Consider the following 18,441-nt stretch of genomic DNA (forward strand, 5'->3'; position numbering starts at 1 on the left):
ATCTCCTGACCTCGTGATCCGCCCGTCTCGGCCTCCCAAAGCGCTGGGATTACAGGCTTGAGCCACCGCGCCCGGCCATTAAATGCCATTTTTAACATGAAGATATGTTCTTACTCTAAAATAGTTGCTGTCTACTCAACCAACCTGTTACTTGAAAAGAATACTAGATTCTGGTAAAACTGGGTTTAATTCTCAACTCTATTGTTTATATTCAGCAGTACAGTGTTTGGCATGTAACCTAACCTCTAAGGTTCAGTTTCCTATTTGTAAATGTGCAAATTCCCTTTCCTGGCCTTGGCATTCCTCATATGTTAGAGTTGTTTTGAGGGTTAAATGAGATAATATGTGTTAAGTACTCAGTATGTTTTTTGTCACATCATAAGAGCTGAAAAATGAAAAACCCTTTGAAAATTATAAGAACTTGGGCGCGGTGGCTCAAGCCTGTAATCCCAGCACTTTGGGAGGCCGAGACGGGCGGATCACGAGGTCAGGTGATCGAGACCATCCTGGCTAACATGGTGAGACCCCCGTCTCTACTAAAAAATACAAAAAACTAGCCGGGCGAGGTGGCGGGCGTCTGTAGTCCCAGCTACTTGGGAGGCTGAGGCAGGAGAATGGCGTAAACCCAGGAGGCGGAGCTTGCAGTGAGCTGAGATCCGGCCACTGCACTCCAACCTGGGCGACAGAGCGAGACTCCGTCTCAAAAAAAAAAGAAAATTATAAGAACTTGACCCATAGTTATATGTGTGATCTACTAGATTTTTCTTGTCTTCCTTCCTCAGTTGCTCACATTAAATCTGAATCAGATAAATCTGAGCTATCACAAAAATCTGAATTGGTGTCTTCATTTTCTCAATGTGAGGGGAAAGCTGTATGCTTTGCTACATTCTTAGCTGTGATTTAAATGGACTCCCCTAGTTGGCAGACCCTTCAGTTGACCTTCTGGATATGCCCTTCCAGTGCAGGTTCTAAACAAAATTCAATGTGTGTCAGCACTCATTTACAGAAACCTGCCTACTGTGTTAAATAGCGGTCCCCAACCTTTCCGGCACCAGGGACTGGTTTCTTGGAAGGCAGTTTTTCCATGGACTGGGATGGAGGATGGTTTCAGGATGAAGCTGCTCCACCTCAGATCATGAGGCATTAGTTAGATTCTCATAAGAAGTGCCCAAGCTAGATCCCTCACATGTGCATTTCACGATAGGGTCCATTCTCCTATGACAATCTCATGCTACCACTGATCTGACAGGAGGCAGAGCTCAGGCAGTGGTACTTGCTTGCCCACTGCTGTGCGGCCCATTTCCTAACAGGCCATAGACTGATACCCTGGCTGGGGGTTGTTAAAATTTATCTTTAAAAAAAAAAAAAGTAGCTAACATTTGTTGGGTATTTAAGTGCCAGGCACCAGCCCTTAGTATGTATTAACTCATGTAATCTGCATAATTGTGTGTGGTTGGCACTTTCCCATTTTAGAGAGTTTAAATGGCTTGCTCGAGGTCACACAGCTAACTAAAGTGGGTGGGAGAAGCAGACAATTTGGCTCCAGGACCTGTAATCTTAGCCATTGTGTAAATTGCCAAGTAGCCTGTCTTAAAGCTATGTTGCTAAGAGTACCATGGAACATTTTAAAATGCATTACATGATGTCAGAACACTGATGAAATATAGTGTGAATTTACTGTCATAAAGTAGAGAGCACGACTTTGATTTCTTTCTTTCTTTCTTTCTTCTTTTTTTTGAGGTGGAGTCACGCTCTGTCGCCCAGGCTGGAGTGCAGTGGCTCAATCTCTGTTCACTGCAACCTCCACCTCCCGGGTTCAGGCGATTCTCCTGCCTCAGCCTTCGGTGTAGCTGGGATTACAGGCACTTGCCACCACAACCAGCTAGCTAATTTTTGTATTTTTAGTATAGACAGGATTTCACCATGTTGGCCGGGCTGGTCTGGAACTCCTGACCTTAGGTGATCCACCTGCCTCGGATTCCCAGAGTGCTAGGATTACAGGTGTGAGCCACCACACCTGGCCCACAGCTTTGATTTCTATCAGTTGGTACGAATAGAAGTTACCACCTGTTATTTAATGAATTTACTGGTTTAGTAAGCACAAATTAAGAAACATCTATTTTTTTCACCAGTATGCTCTTTTACCTGTGCTTACTATATGGACAGGAGGGTGTCTGGATAGGTAGTTTATTCTTCTGTCTTTCTTTCTAGGTCCCACCACATCAACCAGGTCCACCTGTAGTTGGTGCTCTCCAGCCACCTGCTTTCACGCCTCCTCTGGGAATTCCACCTCCAGGCTTTGGTCCTGGTGTTCCTCCTCCCCCTCCTCCTCCACCATTTTTGCGCCCAGGATTCAACCCAATGCATTTACCACCAGGTACACTAAATTGTCTGTGAACATACTTACTTTAGAGCCTGCGATGAAGTGATACAGCATAAGTTGACATTATTTTTCTTATTCTAGGTTTTCTTCCTCCTGGACCCCCACCTCCTATAACTCCACCAGTATCCATTCCTCCTCCTCACACTCCACCAATAAGCATCCCAAACTGTAAGCATGTTTTTTTCTTTGTGTTTGCTTATCCTCTTGGAGCTGGGTGTAGGAGGGAGAGTGAACCGGTAATAGGGTCTATAGTATGGCAGAAGAATTTGACCGGGAGATAATTAATTATTCAGCTTCACATGTTGATATAATTATATTCCTTAGCTACTATCGCTGGTATAAATGAAGACACTACAAAAGACTTATCTATTGGAAATCCCATTCCAACAGTGGTGTCTGGGGCTAGAGGAAACGCCGAGTCTGGTGACAGTGTGAAAATGTATGGCTCTGCTGTGCCACCTGCTGCACCCACGAATCTGCCCACCCCTCCTGTAACCCAGCCTGTTTCACTTCTTGGTAAGTTATTTTCTTTTATCATTAGTTTTCCTTGCCCCACCCCCCCTCACCCCCCACCCGTCCCCAAGTTAGGTTTTTTAAAAAACAATGTCAATTTTGGTAAAATTTTCTCCAAGACTGGCTTTTTTGGTTGTTTTTTTGTTTGTTTTTGAGGAAGATCTTCTTCTTAAAGTCAAATATGTGTACTTGATCTTTACCAAGAGATGCTCTCAAAGACTAAATCATGTTTGTCTGTCTTGAATAAAAGTTTGTATCTTCACATCCTTATTTGGTATAGAAAAATGATTAAAGTAATCTCTGTGCAAAGGAATTGGTACAGAGTTCGTAATTCACTTAACCTTAGTCTCTTCCCAGCTTTTAAAGAGATATTTCTTTAAACAGCATAGGTTTTTTTCTGTCTGGACCAATTATTATCCATCTGAAACCCCAGGACTTGGGTAGCATTCTTTGTGGGCTAGCACAGAAGTCATCTTTGATACATTCCAATAAAATGGCTTTGTTTTCTGAGTAACAGTTGCACAGCCTGAGGTACCACTTTCCCACTCACTCAGTTTACTTGGCTGGAGTTTATCTGTTGTACTTTTTACCCACAACTTCAATACTGTGATCAAGGGCAATGTAACTTAGATCTTTTACATCTTTAAGAGGGCTTACTCTTGCCTGCTTAAGTTATGAATAAATACATCACATGCTTGTTATAGTAGACCATCTTTTAAATTAACAAATTGTTACATTTGAAGTGGTATTGCCAAATATAATGAACACTTGAATCCCCTAATTGGAAGTTAATATCTTGAGAGTATTACAGTGTTCTATTCCTGTGAGCCTATAGTATTTTTCAAAGGTAAATGCATATGCCTGTTTACTTTCATCATCTGAGTTGTTTCAGGAAAGAACCCATTGATTATTTCTGAGATGTAGGACTGTGAGACATTGGTTTGTAATGGAGGACTTTTACTTTTCACTTATGCTATTCAGTACTGTTGGAATTTTTTATTTTTTGCATGTACTACATTCATAATAAAAAATCAATTTGCTTTTAAATGGTATACTGTATTCTGCCCTCCCCTAGACTAAGGTTAGGCTGATAATAGCCTTGATTTTATTTCCCTTAGTACACAGATTGGGTAATGGTAAAAGAGGATTTGGGATTAAAATTTATCACAAGTGATACAGGAGTGTAGTTACCATAATGATGGAAAATGATTTGTTTAATGAGGAAGTTGCTTAAGAGGTCTACCTTCCAATGGAAGTCATATCATAGAAGGAACATTGGACTAGGAACCAGGGAACATGTTTGCATCTGTTTTGTTATGCTTTTTTCCTCCATATTAACATGATTGCACAAGAACCACAGAATCTGGGTAGTTTTCTGTTCAACCCCTTGTCTTCACATCCCACATGCCCACACACAGACACACACACACCCGTGATTATGAATCCTAGTCTAAGGTCCATGGATGTTAGACTACCTGAAACTATTTACAAAATTGCTGCATTTCTGTTTTTTACTGGGCTTAATACATTTATTGAATGAGTGAAAAGATCTCTTGAACTCCAGAAGTTTAATAACCACTGCTTTCAAACAACCCTGAAGAGTAGTAAGTAACTTGCCTGTGATTTAACATTTAGGTCTTGAAGACCCTGCCTGTTATTTCTTTTCACTGCTGAACATACAATTTAACTTCTGCATCCAACATGTGAAACCAAACACAGATGAGAAGTTGGTGAGCTTGAAAAAACATAGTAAGCTAGGCATGGCTAGAAAAGTAATTAAACTCTGAATAAGTAGTAGCGTTTATCATCACCTGACATACTGTTTGCGTGTCCATCTTCCTCCCACTAGATGGACCCATGAGAGGGGGAACATTTGTTACATGAGTGGGTGGTTCTCAATGCAGGACTGTTCATATTTTACCTCTGATGATTATCTTCATTCTAAAACAAAATTTTAAAATTGAAGGCTATTCTAAATCCAGAAGGGTTTAGAATTTGATAAGAAAAGTGAAAACAGTTTGGTTGAAATAAGCACTTTGAACTAAAATGCAGCAGGTTAGTTCCAGTCATGAGAAAGAAAGCCTTCCATGTGCCTTCAGTCAGCAGTCTTGAAAAGAATATCACAGGAATTTTGACCTTATAGAGGAATGAGTTTTAAATGTGTATGCAAGCTGAGAAGGGTTCATCCAAGACTAACCAGTTTTATCATTTTGATAAAGGAATGTGGTAACCACACTGCAGTATTGCAGTACTAAAGGATCAGTAATTAGGTTGGGATAATCAAGTGATGGAATCCCAGAACTAAGATGCTTTGGTATTTCCTCTTGGTGTTCTAATGTTTTAAGATAATAAAAGGAATTGTTATGCTCCCCAGAAAACTGTAAGTCTAGAAGTTGATACTAAACTTCAGTTTTCTCATCTGTAAAGGCGGATAAAAATGACAGACACAATGGTGTCATGATGATTTAATGGGCTAACATATATAAGACACTTGCTTTGGGGCCTGCTGTAGCGCAGGCACTTAGTGAATGGCAGGTGCTTATATTACAGGTAAGAAATGTCATAATGGTATTTATAACACCTAGAGAGGAATATCTTTTGCAATTCTAAAATTATATTACTTCAGCTGTGATTCGTTTTAAATATTGGCAGACAGAGGAAGCAAACTTTTTCTTTTTGAGATGAGGCTCACTCTGTCGCCAGGTTGGAGTGCAGTGGCGCAGTCTCATCTCACTGCAGCCTCCGCCTCCCGAGTTCAAGCGATTCTCGTGCCTCAGCCTTCCAAGTAGCTGGGACTACAGGTGTGTGCCACCATGCCCAGCTAAGTTTTGTATTTTTAGTAGAGATGGCGTTTCACCATGTTGGCCAGGATGGTCTTGATCTCTTGACCTTGTGAGCGACTGCATCCAGCCTACTTTTTAGGAAAAAAAATTTATCTTGACATAGTTGCCTCACATATTTTCAAGATAGATTAGATCATAAATTTATACATATTAAAGTTCCATCATTTGGCTTAATGAGAAAATGTGTCAGTTTAGTGATAAATAGCACACCTACTAGATATCTATAGTTTTTCCAGTGAGTGAGACTTAACTGAGTTCTTGGATCTAAATTTGTGAAATGTGGCAATATTTTTAAAGTAGTAAGTGCCACACAGTTGTTCAGTGGGTCTCCAAAAATTCTGTAGTGAAGCCTGATTATACTGGAAAGAGGCAGTGGTGCCTTAAGGATGGTTTGGTTGTATCATCAGACTTAAGTGCGGGTGTTAGTTTGGGAGTAATTAGTTGAGTTGTACTACTGAATTAGGAGGGAATAAAACCAACTTTTAGAGATTTTTGATTCTTTCAGTAATACTGATAATCTGAAAATATAAAATTACTTGATGCACAATAATAATTCATTATGACTTGATTTTAAAGAAATCTCACACAGCAAAATAGCTACCATGGTGGGAGTTTCATAAAAGCTAAAGATAACATTCTACAGTTGTTGGTCCCTTAGGAGAGAAGGAATATTAAAAATGATAGCAATTCAGTTCATTCTCTTTACTGTATAAGTGTTTGTGTTTACTTTTCAAAATCTTTTGTATAACATGTATCTCTAATATGTACAGCCTATTTTTATTAAAAAGTTCATTGTAAATGTAAAGTTTGGGTTACTTTGGTGTTCCAAACAATAAAAAAGAATACACAAAAAAATGTTTGTTTGTGTTACCTATCTCTACTGTGTTACCAGTATATCCAAAATATCTTCTCAAGCAAAAACTGTTCTAGGTCGAACTCATTCCTTTTATGGGAAATCAAAGCCTCTTTCTTGACAAGTATATTTATTCATTAATTATCAATATGAAGAGATTACCACCAGTTTTTGTCACACTACTGTAGCTGATGGTAAAATTTATAAATAAGAATTGGGTATTTGTAAGATCACTTCCTACTTGTAATTTTTGTTACCAAAGGTTTTAAAGCAAGAGTCACAAGCTGGTGGCCTGTGGCTGAATTACTAGGCAGTGGTGTGATGCACTGCAGTCCTGGCATGGCTTCAGTAGACGTTTGAGTTGGTGATTCCAGATTTGGACACCTCAGGAAATTGTGGGGACAGAATTGGTTTGTGAATTACATTTAAACAAGCATAAATGTTTTTATGCTGTCGTTATGATCCCTGAAACTGCCTAGAAGACGAGTAACTTTGCCAGCAATATCAATATCCAGTATCAGTTGGAATTTGATTTTGATGATTTCACTTAAGTTTGGATTTCTTTGCATAGTTTCTGTCTAGAATTTTAGATTTTTTAATAGCTCATTTTTGGCAATATTAATAGAATTTAATTAAAGCAGCAGTCTACTAGTAATGCACTAGTTAGCCACTGACGTTAAAAGGAAGCCTGAAGAAAATTCTAGGAAGTAGAATTTTTAAAGTACTAACATAATATGTAATTTTTTAAAAAACAATTTTTGTGTTTTAATTTTGTTTGAACTTTAATATTTGGTTACATTAAATTATAAGCTAGAGTGATATGTCAGGTATTTGATTTGGTACCCAAAAAGCCTGTTCACTTATCCTGTAAAAGTGTTCTTTGAAAGCTTTAAAATATTTGAATTGGCACTCTAATTATTGTATTATGTTATTCCACTAGTGTTATATAGTAGAAATGGTTCTTAAATACAAATTACAGTACCTTCAACTTAGTATATAACATTGTTCATTGGATACAGTGGATAATGCAAAATAGTGATTAATCTACAACAAATATTTGACATGGATATGAATTTACAGGTGAACACACACCATAGTTTCTCACAAGGCAAAGCACTTCAAATGAAATGGAGAAAGTCTTGCAGAAAACCTTGAAATGTTTTAACACATGGTCTCCACTTCTCCTGGGCTGTCACTTCCTAGACTGCTCTAGAGTGCAAATCTGAAGAATGTCTTGAATTTAAATCTCTCTGAGGGACCTCTTGAGGAAGGTGGGAGCGGTAGTAACTCTGGGCTCTAGGTTGATTTTGGTAGACAGTTAATTGCTGTAAAGAATTTCAGGTAAGATTTTTTTCTAGCTAATATTGAAAATAAAATTGCCTACAGATAATCTCATTCAGGGATAGAAAGTTAATTTTAGATTTCAAATTTATTGACTCTAATAGTGAAATTTTAACTCATAGCTATTGTACTTTGTCAATTATAGTAATATACTTAGTAATTATTATTATACTAACTGAAATTCCAAAAAGCAAATCTGTAGGAAGTTGACCATACAGAGCCTGCTGTACATTATTTTGAAAAAACCAACCATTTAAAAAAGATTATTATTCTCCAATTTCACTTGTAATTCTGTTTTTCATGTATTAGATGTTATCAAAGCATAATGTACCCTTATGCCAAAAATAGATGAGTCACATCTCAGTATATCTGCACTATGTATTATTGAAAACTCAAATTTCTCTTAAGAATCTCTTGCTAACATTCTAAGCATCATTTTTAAAATATAATCTTAATGTATAATATGATCTGAAAGATGCTTTTTCTCATTCTTTGAAAATTAGCTCCTTTTTCTTCCATTTTCCCCAGCTCTCAGAACATAGTGCCTTCCATAAGAATAGCCTAGGAGTGTTTGCAGAATAAATAGGCCTAAATGTTACTGGTGAATCTAGGCAAAGGAAATAACATGTTGGTTGTACTGTGATTTCAGTTTTCTGCAGATCTGAAATGAGAAAAGGAAAATACTTGATGATTTAAAAAATACCCAGGGATATATGCTTAGGGATCTTCAGGCATTGATGAAAGAGATAAGAGTGGTTGATACATCGTTTTCTTCATGTGGGAAAATTTTAATTTTGAGTTCATGCAAAATACTACAGTGACACTCATTCTGTAGAGATCAAATCAAAACGGTGGAACTGCAACAAGGGACAGAAAAGGAGGTTGAAAGAAAACTGCATCCTTTCTCAAAGTTCAAGTCCTCCTAGGTTTATGCTGGAAAGATTCTTACCACCCTGGGAAAAGACCTGGACCTTGTAGCCTCTATTCTTAATCCCCTGAGAGGTATCTTCTCCTTGATGAGTTTGGTCATCACCTCTGCAAACACCATTCATATGTTCAATAAATATCTAATCAATAACCATTGTGTGCCAGGCACCCTTCTAGGTACTGGAAATACCAGAATGAACAAAACCTGTCTTTCTGGAGTTTATATTTTCGCAGACCTGGGCTAATAATTTAACATGGAGATGTTTCTGTGAAGAGAGTAAAACAGGACAGGCAATTTCAGGGTGTAACACGGATGTGTACAATTTTAAATATGATTGCTAGGGAAGGCATCTGAACCAGTGGTGAAGAGAATACCCTCATGTAAATACAGGGGAAAGGAATGTAGAGTGAGGACCAAAGGAAAGGGCCTGAATTGAGATGGAGCATGGGTTGTTGAAGGACCACAGTGGGAAGGGAAAGCAAAGGGAAGAAAGTGGCAGGAGATGAGCTTAGAAAAGGTTGTTGAGCACTAGGCCTTGAGTGCAGTGGGAAATGGTGTAGTCTTTTACCTACGCCATGATCTGATCTACCGTTTTTAAAGTATTACTGTGGCTGTTAGAGAAACAGACTCTAGAAGATGTTAAGAGTGGAAAGGAGACCCGTTCTGATGCTGTTGCAGCAGATGAGATGGGAGCTAGCCCACGTTGGGCTGGTGCAGCGGAGGTGATAAGTGGTTAGAGCCTGAATATATTTTGAAGATAGAGCCTTCAGAATTGCCATATTATGTAAATACGAATGTGAAAGAGAGTCAAGAATGACTCAAGTTTTTTATGTGAGCAACTGGTAGATGTAATTGCCATTCCTGTGATGCGCAAATCGGTAGGAGTGGGTTTGAGGGGAGCCTATCAAATTAAAATGTTGGATATTCTAACTTTGATACCCAGGTACAGAGGTCAGGTAAACTACTGGTAACATCTAATAGAGATGTAAATTCTGGCATCTTTAGCAGATAAAGATAATATTTAAAGCCACAGGAGCCTGTAAGATTACCTAAGGAGAGAATGTAAATAGAGAAGTGGTGAGAGGTCTGAGGACAAGAATTCTTCAGCATTTGGCAGCTAAGAATATGATGCTGAGAGCTAAGACAGTTCCACGTGCCAGAAACTCTTCAGCAGTTTGTATATATTAATCATTTAAGCCTTGCAGCCCTCAGGGTTATCTTCGTTTTATAGATGGGGAAACTGAAACACTTGGAGATGAAATAACCTTACGAGGGTCATGTAGCTGCAAGTAGCAATGTTAGAATTTGAGGTAGTCTCACTCCAACAGGAGCCTGTGCTTTTGACCACTATCTATACTGTATTCTCCAGCAAAGGATACTGAGAAGATACAGCCCGTGGTCTAGGATGCAAATGTAGAGGGAGATAATCTGGAAGCCAAGTATAGTTCCTAGGCAGGAAAGAGGGAGAGAGAAGTGAATTATCAGATGACGCTGATGGATGAAGAAAGAGGGCTGCGACTTGGCAGCTGGATTTAGCAAAATGAAGGCTCCTGGTGACCTCGAGAAAAGTGCTTTCATTGGATTGATGAATTCAAATCCCAGTTATATAGGGTTGTCAGAGAATGGGAGATGAAGGATACAATTAGGATTTTGAACATCTCAGGAGATTTGCTATAGAGGAGAACAACAAAATGAGGTGACATCTGAAAGGAGATGCAGGGTGAGGGAGTTTCTCGTTTTTGTTCTTGTTTCTGAAAGATGGACAAAAACTACGGCATACTTACTATTGGGAAGCCCAGTAGAGGGGAACATGTTGGTGCAAGCAAGAAGGGCTGTGTGCTAGGTTGTGATGTAGGTGAGAGGGGATAGATCCAGGGTACGAACAGTGGGTGTAACCGTTGGAGCACGGACGGTCACAGACAGTAGGACTAATGTGGATTCATGTGCAAGTAAATTGGTAGATTTGGTGGTATGTGGGTGGATGAAAAAGTCCTTTTCTAAAGACCTTTTTTTAAAAAATGATAAGCCAACTAGGGTAACTAAAATATGGTATATTCATGTAATGGGATATTAGTAATAAAAAATGAAGGACTTAAACATGTAACATGGGTGAACCTTGAGAAGATACACCAAGCGAAAGTCAGTCACACGGGACCACATATTTTATGATTCCATTTATACAAAATGTTAATAGGCAAATCCACAGAGACAGAAAACATTATGTGGTTGCTTGGGGCTGGGACAAATGAGGGGAAAGCTGGGAAACAGATGGCCTATGGTTCAGGATTTCCTTTTAGGGTAATAAAAATGTTCTAAAGTTGATTGTGATAGTTGTCCAATTCTGTGAATATACTAAACCCATTGAATTGTACATTTATGTGGGTAAATTACAGGCTGTGTGAATTTTACCTTACTCAAATTACCAAACAACTAAGAGTAGACAGGATTAAGGAGAAACTTGAACATGTGTCCTCATCCAGGACATGAGAATGTGGATTGACTAGGAAAATGTTAGATTACTGGCCAGAATGAAGGGTGCACTTGGGTTGTAGTTAGGAAAATTTGAAATGAGAGCGGTCAGCATACTTCACGTCCAGGTGGAGATTAGGCAGAAGAGTTGCGTTTAAAACCAGTGTTGGGGATTTTCCAGGCAGATATGGTGAGGGAGAGCCATGGACTCCAAAGCAGGTAAGGAGGAAGATAAAAACATGAAGGGCCTTGGCGGTGGGGGGCATGAGCCTGGTGGGATTGAAGATTGTTTGGGGAAAGGAGATATGGAGAGAATGATCTGCAAAGAGGAGAAGCGGGTAAAGAGTAGGGTACTTGAAACTGGGAATTTGGAAGTAATGAAATTACTTTATTAGTGATCAAACATCTAGAGCTCCTAGAGGTGGTGGCTCTGGTAGAATGGAAGATAGGGTTGTTGACCAAAACAGGTAGAAGAACTGACTCGTTCCTCTTTCTGTAAAGATCTCACTGAAATTTTGCATCCTCTGCAGCTGATGCAGTTGGTCACTCCCACAGTATTTAAATCAGACGTTATACATTTTATGTTTTATACCTGTCTCCCTGACTGCATACACTCTGGTCTTTGACAGAAAGCCACCCTATTCATTTATATGCCTTTTGTATCCCTTATGCACATTTTCCTGAGATTTCAGGGTCCACATTGGACTCCAACTATGAAATCAACCTTCCTTTTTCCCACTTCCCCCATAGCCCTTTAATGTACTTGTTCTTTATTTCACACCATTTCAGGCATCTTTGCTGTAGATGGCAATGGTGTCTCCCCACCCCCTTTTTAAATTGTAAAACAATTTTTTTGGATCATCGTAGGAAATATTTATAGATTCTTGGTTATTTTTAGTTAAATTCCAGTGTGTTTTCTATACTTCTCAAATTTGAGTTCAGGCACTTAGAGCTGACACTCTTTTGGTTTGTCCTAATGCCTTACTGTATTAAAAAATTGTTTCCCAGGTCTGAGCCCTTTTTTGTTTCACCTGTATTCCAAGGGAGTTAACACCATCACTCTTCTGATCTTGCGTTGACAGCTGCATCTGCTCAGTTAAGGCAGAGAGCTGTGTTCCTTCATCGCTTAAACCCCATCCTTCCTGTCCACTAAATGTCTTCTGTGACCTCCATCTCTAGCACCTCTCTTTCACTTCAGTCTCTTGTCATTATCGCTCTCACTGCTGGATTCTCCGAAATGGCATTCCCCTCTTGGCTATCCTGTACACTACTTGCCAGAAGCATCTATCAAAAACAATCATAGAATCATTTATCCCTGCTAAAAATTCCTTGGTTTTCTGCACCACTAGAGGGGAAAGTCCAGGTTCCTCTATGGCATATTGCCCTGACGTACCTCTTTTAAACCTAATCTGTATTTTCTCCGTAGTTTTCATCAAAAGTCATTTTGTTGTGGTTCTCTGAACCACACACACCACTGCTTTACCTTGCTATGCCTTTTCAAAAGCTGCTAGTAATGTCTTGATAGTAATGTCCTTCCTTAACTCACTAGCCTTGTCTCTTTTCCTTTGAGATCCAGTTCAGACACCCCCAATGACTGCCACTCAGATTCACACACCAGCTTTATGAGTCCCACCTCTATACCACCATGCTAGCTTGTGCCATCTCCTGCAGCAATTGAAATTTGTCTGTTTCTACCAAACTTTGTCCCTTTTTTGAAGAAAAGGACTATATTAAATGACTTAGTAGATAATTCAGATATTTAATACGTAATGTGAATGAATTGGGTTTTTAAACATTTACAACTTTAGAAAACTTGTCAGTGGTATTGCACATCATATTTCCAGATGAAATGAATAATTGCTTTGAATGCCCTTTTCACCTGGGTAACTCACAATATACTCCGATGGTTTATGCCTAATGCCAGCTTTCCTAATAAGGAGTTCCTAGCTAGCATGCTTGCCAAAGTCTTCTGCCACCTAATGTGTTTTTAATATACCTAATTATAAAAGCATTACATGTCCACTGCAAAAGGGAAAAAAAGGAACTACAGATAAAAAATGTTTTTTGTGGTCTGAAGGCCATCTGGGGCTATGGGCATATTCTATCAGAAATCGATCAATTTAGTTGGCTCTCAAAGATTTAAAAGGAAACCCAGCTGGCCGCATCTTTTTAGCTTTATTTACGAAGAAGGGAGGGGATTTGAGTGTATAATGTTTTAAGCAGATCCCACACAAATATCCACATGTATCAAATAGGCAATTCTTTATAAAAATTGTGCTTTTAGCCGGGCGCGGTGGCTCAAGCCTGTAATCCCAGCACTTTGGGAGGCCGAGACGGGTGGATCACGAGGTCAGGAGATCGAGACCATCCTGGCTAACACGGTGAAACCCCGTCTCTACTAAAAAATACAAAAAACGAGCCGGGCGAGGTGGCGGGCGCCTGTAGTCCCAGCTACTCGGAGGCTGAGGCAGGAGAATGGCATAAAACCCGGGAGGCGGAGCTTGCAGTGAGCTGAGAACCGGCCACTGCACTCCAGCCCGGGCGACAGAGCGAGACTCCGTCTCAAAAAAAAAAAAAAAAAAAAAAAAATTGTGCTTTTATATGAGGTTTATGATTATTGTAAATTTTAACCCTGTTAATTTATACCCTCAAATGAATGCTGTAAAGTACCTAAGAGATGTAGTCCTTCAGACTGGGGTTTGTATTTTATCATCAGGGCCCATTTTCTCTCTGTAAGTTGAGATGGCTTTGCATCCTTTGGCCACTGTCAGATACTTGAGGACGCCAGGTCATGGGGCAATCATGAGTAGGACCTTCCCATTGCCCTTCAGAAATCACTCTCCTTTTGAAGACTCATCTCAACTAAATTCTCTTGTTATAATAAGATGCTTTGAAACTGTTTCTTCCGTTTTTCTGGTGTTATTTTGAAATTTGGCACGGGCACTTGAACCTATAGATAGGCACCAGAATGTGCTGCACTGACCTCTGTAACAGTAAACTTTGGTCATTTTAGTCCTGGAAAACAAATCTTTCCTAATAAAAGGTGATCAGAAAGTAAAGTTCTGTTTGTTTCAGGTGTTTCTGTATAATGATCCCTCTATTAAAAGACTGCCTGGGCATATACATTTTATGTTTTGGACTAAATTCCACGGGTGTTGGAACTACACTATACCTTTACAAAGTGAAAGCAAGGACGTATGCTTCTCTTACCCCAGTGTATGGTATATACTCAGTAAATATTTCCCAGATGATGTGAAGAATGTTTTATTTCTATCTGAGATAAGGTGTAGCTGGTGTCCTGTACATGTTCATTGTCTGGAATTTTCTCAAAGAGTTTAAAGAGCCTGTGAAGAGTCATCACCTCATCCATTTCACAATTTCTGGCGTTTTTGCTATGGTAGTCAGCATTTCCCAACTTTAGACCTGACGTGAAAGCTCAATGTATTTTTTTCCAGTTACCAGTGTACTTGAGTTTAAACTATAGCAGGTGTTGAAGAAGCAGGAGGAGTTGATTAAGATTTTAATTATCAGAAATGGAAAATGTTGTGTTTATTTTTTGCAAAATCAAATGTTTAGTGTTAGGATTTATTACTCTTCTAAATAGATATGCAGACTAATAATTTCACAGCTACAGGAGCCAAACACTGAACTCACTCTTAAGTGTTCTATTTGATCTCAACAAGTGGCAGGTATTATTACTATGCCCATTTTATAAGCCAGAATACTGAGGCACATGTCCGAGATTGTATTTCACCGAACATAATATATTCCTCTTTAAGCATTTAGAAGAAGATATTTTTGTTTATGTAAATACCAAAGCTGGTGAGTCTTTATGTTAAAAGAGTTATAAACTAGTTTACATTCCTTTTCAGGTCCACTTTAGTGCTAAAGTGTGACAAGTACTATTGGACAACACGTTGTGGGTAGCAAAAACTAAAGTAGAAGTTCTTGTTTAGCATGATATTATTAGTACATAAAATCTAGAAACAGGACTTTTGCTAAATTTGCGGAAGTAGGTCGGAAGAAGTTTATTCAAATTGTAAACCTAAATAACATGATGTTGGGGAAGAGAGAAAGTAACTAGTACTAAAGTATTGGTCATTTTTCTGTCAGTGTCGCCCAAGTATTTTTCTTACCATTGCCATAACTTGCTCAAAGACCTTTCTGCAGCACATGGGTAAACATATTCTTAACAGTATCTGGAATATTTTCCATTATCAGAATAACTCCTTTCAGTCATAGCAGTATGGTGTTTGTCTTGTAATATTTATATTTGCAAAGGAATAAACTGAGACATTCCAGTGCTTTTGTTACCTAAGTGGTGAACCCCAAGTGGAAAAAGATATAGGTAGTTGAACTTACGTGACTCTTATATCAGTATGAGCAAACCCTCATGTAGATGGGAAAATAAAACCCAAGAAGTCACTGTTACTTCAGCAGCACCAACCTTACCAGACTTGCCACCTTTGGAAGAATGAATAGAAGGCGAACAGCTGAACATTGAGCATTATTCGGGTCATGATGACCTCACAGGTTAGATATTGTGCGGTGCCTTGAAAACGGAACTGTAACAATAAACTTCACATTTGCGTATGGATCTTTCTTTTGTAGACATTAGTGTTTAATTGATGCACAGTGCATAGTAACTGCATGAGGCATTTTAATAATATGGACTAAGTGTAGCATGGAATCAAAGAGATCTTCCTCTTTACTGGGTTTTCCAGGTCAGTGATCTCATTTTTTTCTAGTAGTAAGAAGACCTAGGGTGTAAATTTTCTGTGTGCTCCTGCAGTCTGCTTAGTTAGCTTGAATAGTTACTGATGGTGAATGTTCATCTCATGAGGACTTAGCACATCGTGTTTCTGAAATGTATTTGGAGTGGGAAACAGCTTCTGATGAAAGCTACAGGAGATTTTGACATAGGCTTTGAAAATTGGTATTACCATTACTATTTTATTTTCCAGTTTATTCTGGCCCTTACCTGTATTAGATACTTTAAAAATGTCTTTGCAGTTGCTTGCCTTAGGTTGTTACTAGGCCTCACACTGGGTTTGTGACGGGTAGACTGGCACACAGTATGAAATTTGAAGATTGTGGGTTGAATTTGATTTTGCTTTAAGCTCCACAGAACACAGCTGAAACTGGAGTGCCATCCTCTATGGTGTTGACATTTTTATTTTTGTCGTCTTTTAGGCACTCAAGGAGTTGCTCCTGGTCCTGTAATTGGACTTCAGGCACCATCTACTGGTCTTCTTGGCGCCCGGCCCGGTCTCATCCCGCTCCAGCGCCCTCCGGGAATGCCCCCACCTCACTTACAGCGGTTCCCTTTGATGCCGCCCCGTCCCATGCCACCGCACATGATGCACAGAGGCCCGCCGCCAGGACCAGGGGGCTTTGCGATGCCCCCACCTCATGGAATGAAAGGTCCCTTCCCACCGCATGGCCCCTTCGTTAGGCCTGGTGGAATGCCAGGGCTCGGGGGCCCAGGGCCAGGCCCAGGGGGTCCTGAAGACAGAGACGGAAGGCAACAGCCGCCGCAACAGCAACAGCAGCAGCAGCCGCAGCCGCAGCCGCCCCAGCAACAACAGCAGCAGCAGCAGCCGCCGCCATCACAACAGCCTCCACCAACACAGCAGCAGCCACAGCAGTTTAGAAATGATAACAGACAGCAGTTCAATTCAGGTAGAGACCAAGAAAGGTTTGGAAGAAGATCTTTCGGAAATAGGGTGGAAAATGACCGGGAACGGTATGGGAACCGTAATGATGATAGAGATAATAGTAACCGTGACAGGAGAGAGTGGGGAAGGAGGAGCCCTGACCGGGACAGGCACAGAGACTTGGAAGAGAGAAGTAGACGCTCTAGTGGGCATCGAGACAGAGAGAGAGATTCTAGAGATAGAGAGTCTCGTAGAGAGAAGGAAGAAGCACGAGGAAAGGAAAAGCCTGAGGTGACAGACAGGGCAGGTGGTAACAAAACCGTTGAACCTCCTGTTAGCCAAGTGGGAAATGTAGACACTGCTTCAGAACTTGAGAAGGGGGAGTCTGAGGCTGCAGTCCTAAAGCCTTCTGAAGAGTTACCTGCTGAGGCTACCTCATCCGTTGAACCCGAAAAGGATTCTGGCTCAGCAGCAGAGGCTCCTCGTTAAGAGACTGGAATTTGTGAAAATGTGACAGTGACACTTCCTGGAGTGTAGAGCTTGAGGTGTACAGATGCTGTATTATATCCGCTCCCGCTGTACTGCAGCCCCGCGCCAGCTGGTGGGGAACTGTAAGCAATTTGATTGCTTCCCTTCTATTTAAAAATAGCCACAAAATAACAAAAAATACTGAAAATATGAATAAATATTACCCTTTTTGCTGTAACTTTTTAAAAGTTTTGACTTTAAAAAGTTTACAAATCGTAATTAGAAGTGCTCTCTATTTTTTTTTTTTTTAATTTAAGACAAGGTAACGGTGAAAGCTCCTCAAAACAATAGGGATGTTTTTAATAAACTCTATTTTCGTAACAAACTTTAATGTGTGCTATTCTTCCTACACTGCATTAAGGTGGAAAAGGATTGTTCACCATCAAAGTTTGAGCTGTTAATACTGTATTGGAGTCTAAATTAGACTTATTTGATGAAAATAGGCATTTTATGTATTCTCACTTTCATATGTAATAGTTTTGATTTTTAGTGTTTCAGTCATAAGGTAAAGGTTAGTTGTTTTAATGTCAGTTGAAAAGCTGTGTTTGCAATTCAATCGAGATTTTTTTTTTTCCATTGGCTTTGTGGTATATGTTGCCCTAATTAATTTGTAAGATTTTGCTGGGGGGAAAGTTAATCCCAGTGTTACATGTTGTACTATAAATTATCTGATTGCTTGGGTATTACGTTAGAAGGTTGCATGTGTGTGTGTTGTTTTTTTTTTTTTCCAACCATCCCATTGAATTTTTCAAAAGGGTAAAAGAATCAAGGTTAACATTTGCAACCTAAAAGCTTTTTGTTGTTTGAGGACTTCAGTGCAACCTATTATTGTTTCCTTATATAAGCCTTGCCTGTTGCCTTTACCAGTTTTTTAATTTCCCTGCTGGGCAGAGGTAAACTGAACTTTCCCCCCACATACACTTTTC

General features: G+C 39.6%; 1 protein-coding gene across 3 annotated transcripts in view; it reads left to right on the forward strand.

Moving 5' to 3' along the window:
• Nucleotides 1–17,840, forward strand: part of SCAF4 (SR-related CTD-associated factor 4) — a 62,683-nt gene extending 44,843 nt beyond the window's left edge. For 2 of the 3 annotated variants that reach the window (XM_011954972.1, XM_011954973.1), the window contains 4 exons: nt 2,212–2,377; nt 2,465–2,551; nt 2,708–2,899; nt 16,524–17,840. In XM_011954972.1, coding sequence (XP_011810362.1) covers nt 2,212–2,377; nt 2,465–2,551; nt 2,708–2,899; nt 16,524–17,476 — 1,398 coding nt within the window. In that variant the 3' untranslated portion in view covers nt 17,477–17,840. The remainder of the gene's footprint in view (nt 1–2,211; nt 2,378–2,464; nt 2,552–2,707; nt 2,900–16,523) is intronic. The other variant, XM_011954974.1, reaches the window with a different exon arrangement.
• Nucleotides 17,841–18,441: the final 601 nt, after the last annotated feature.

The sequence above is a fragment of the Colobus angolensis genome, unplaced genomic scaffold (genome assembly GCF_000951035.1).
Source record: "Colobus angolensis palliatus isolate OR3802 unplaced genomic scaffold, Cang.pa_1.0 Scaffold390, whole genome shotgun sequence".
Lineage (NCBI taxonomy): Eukaryota > Metazoa > Chordata > Mammalia > Primates > Cercopithecidae > Colobus > Colobus angolensis.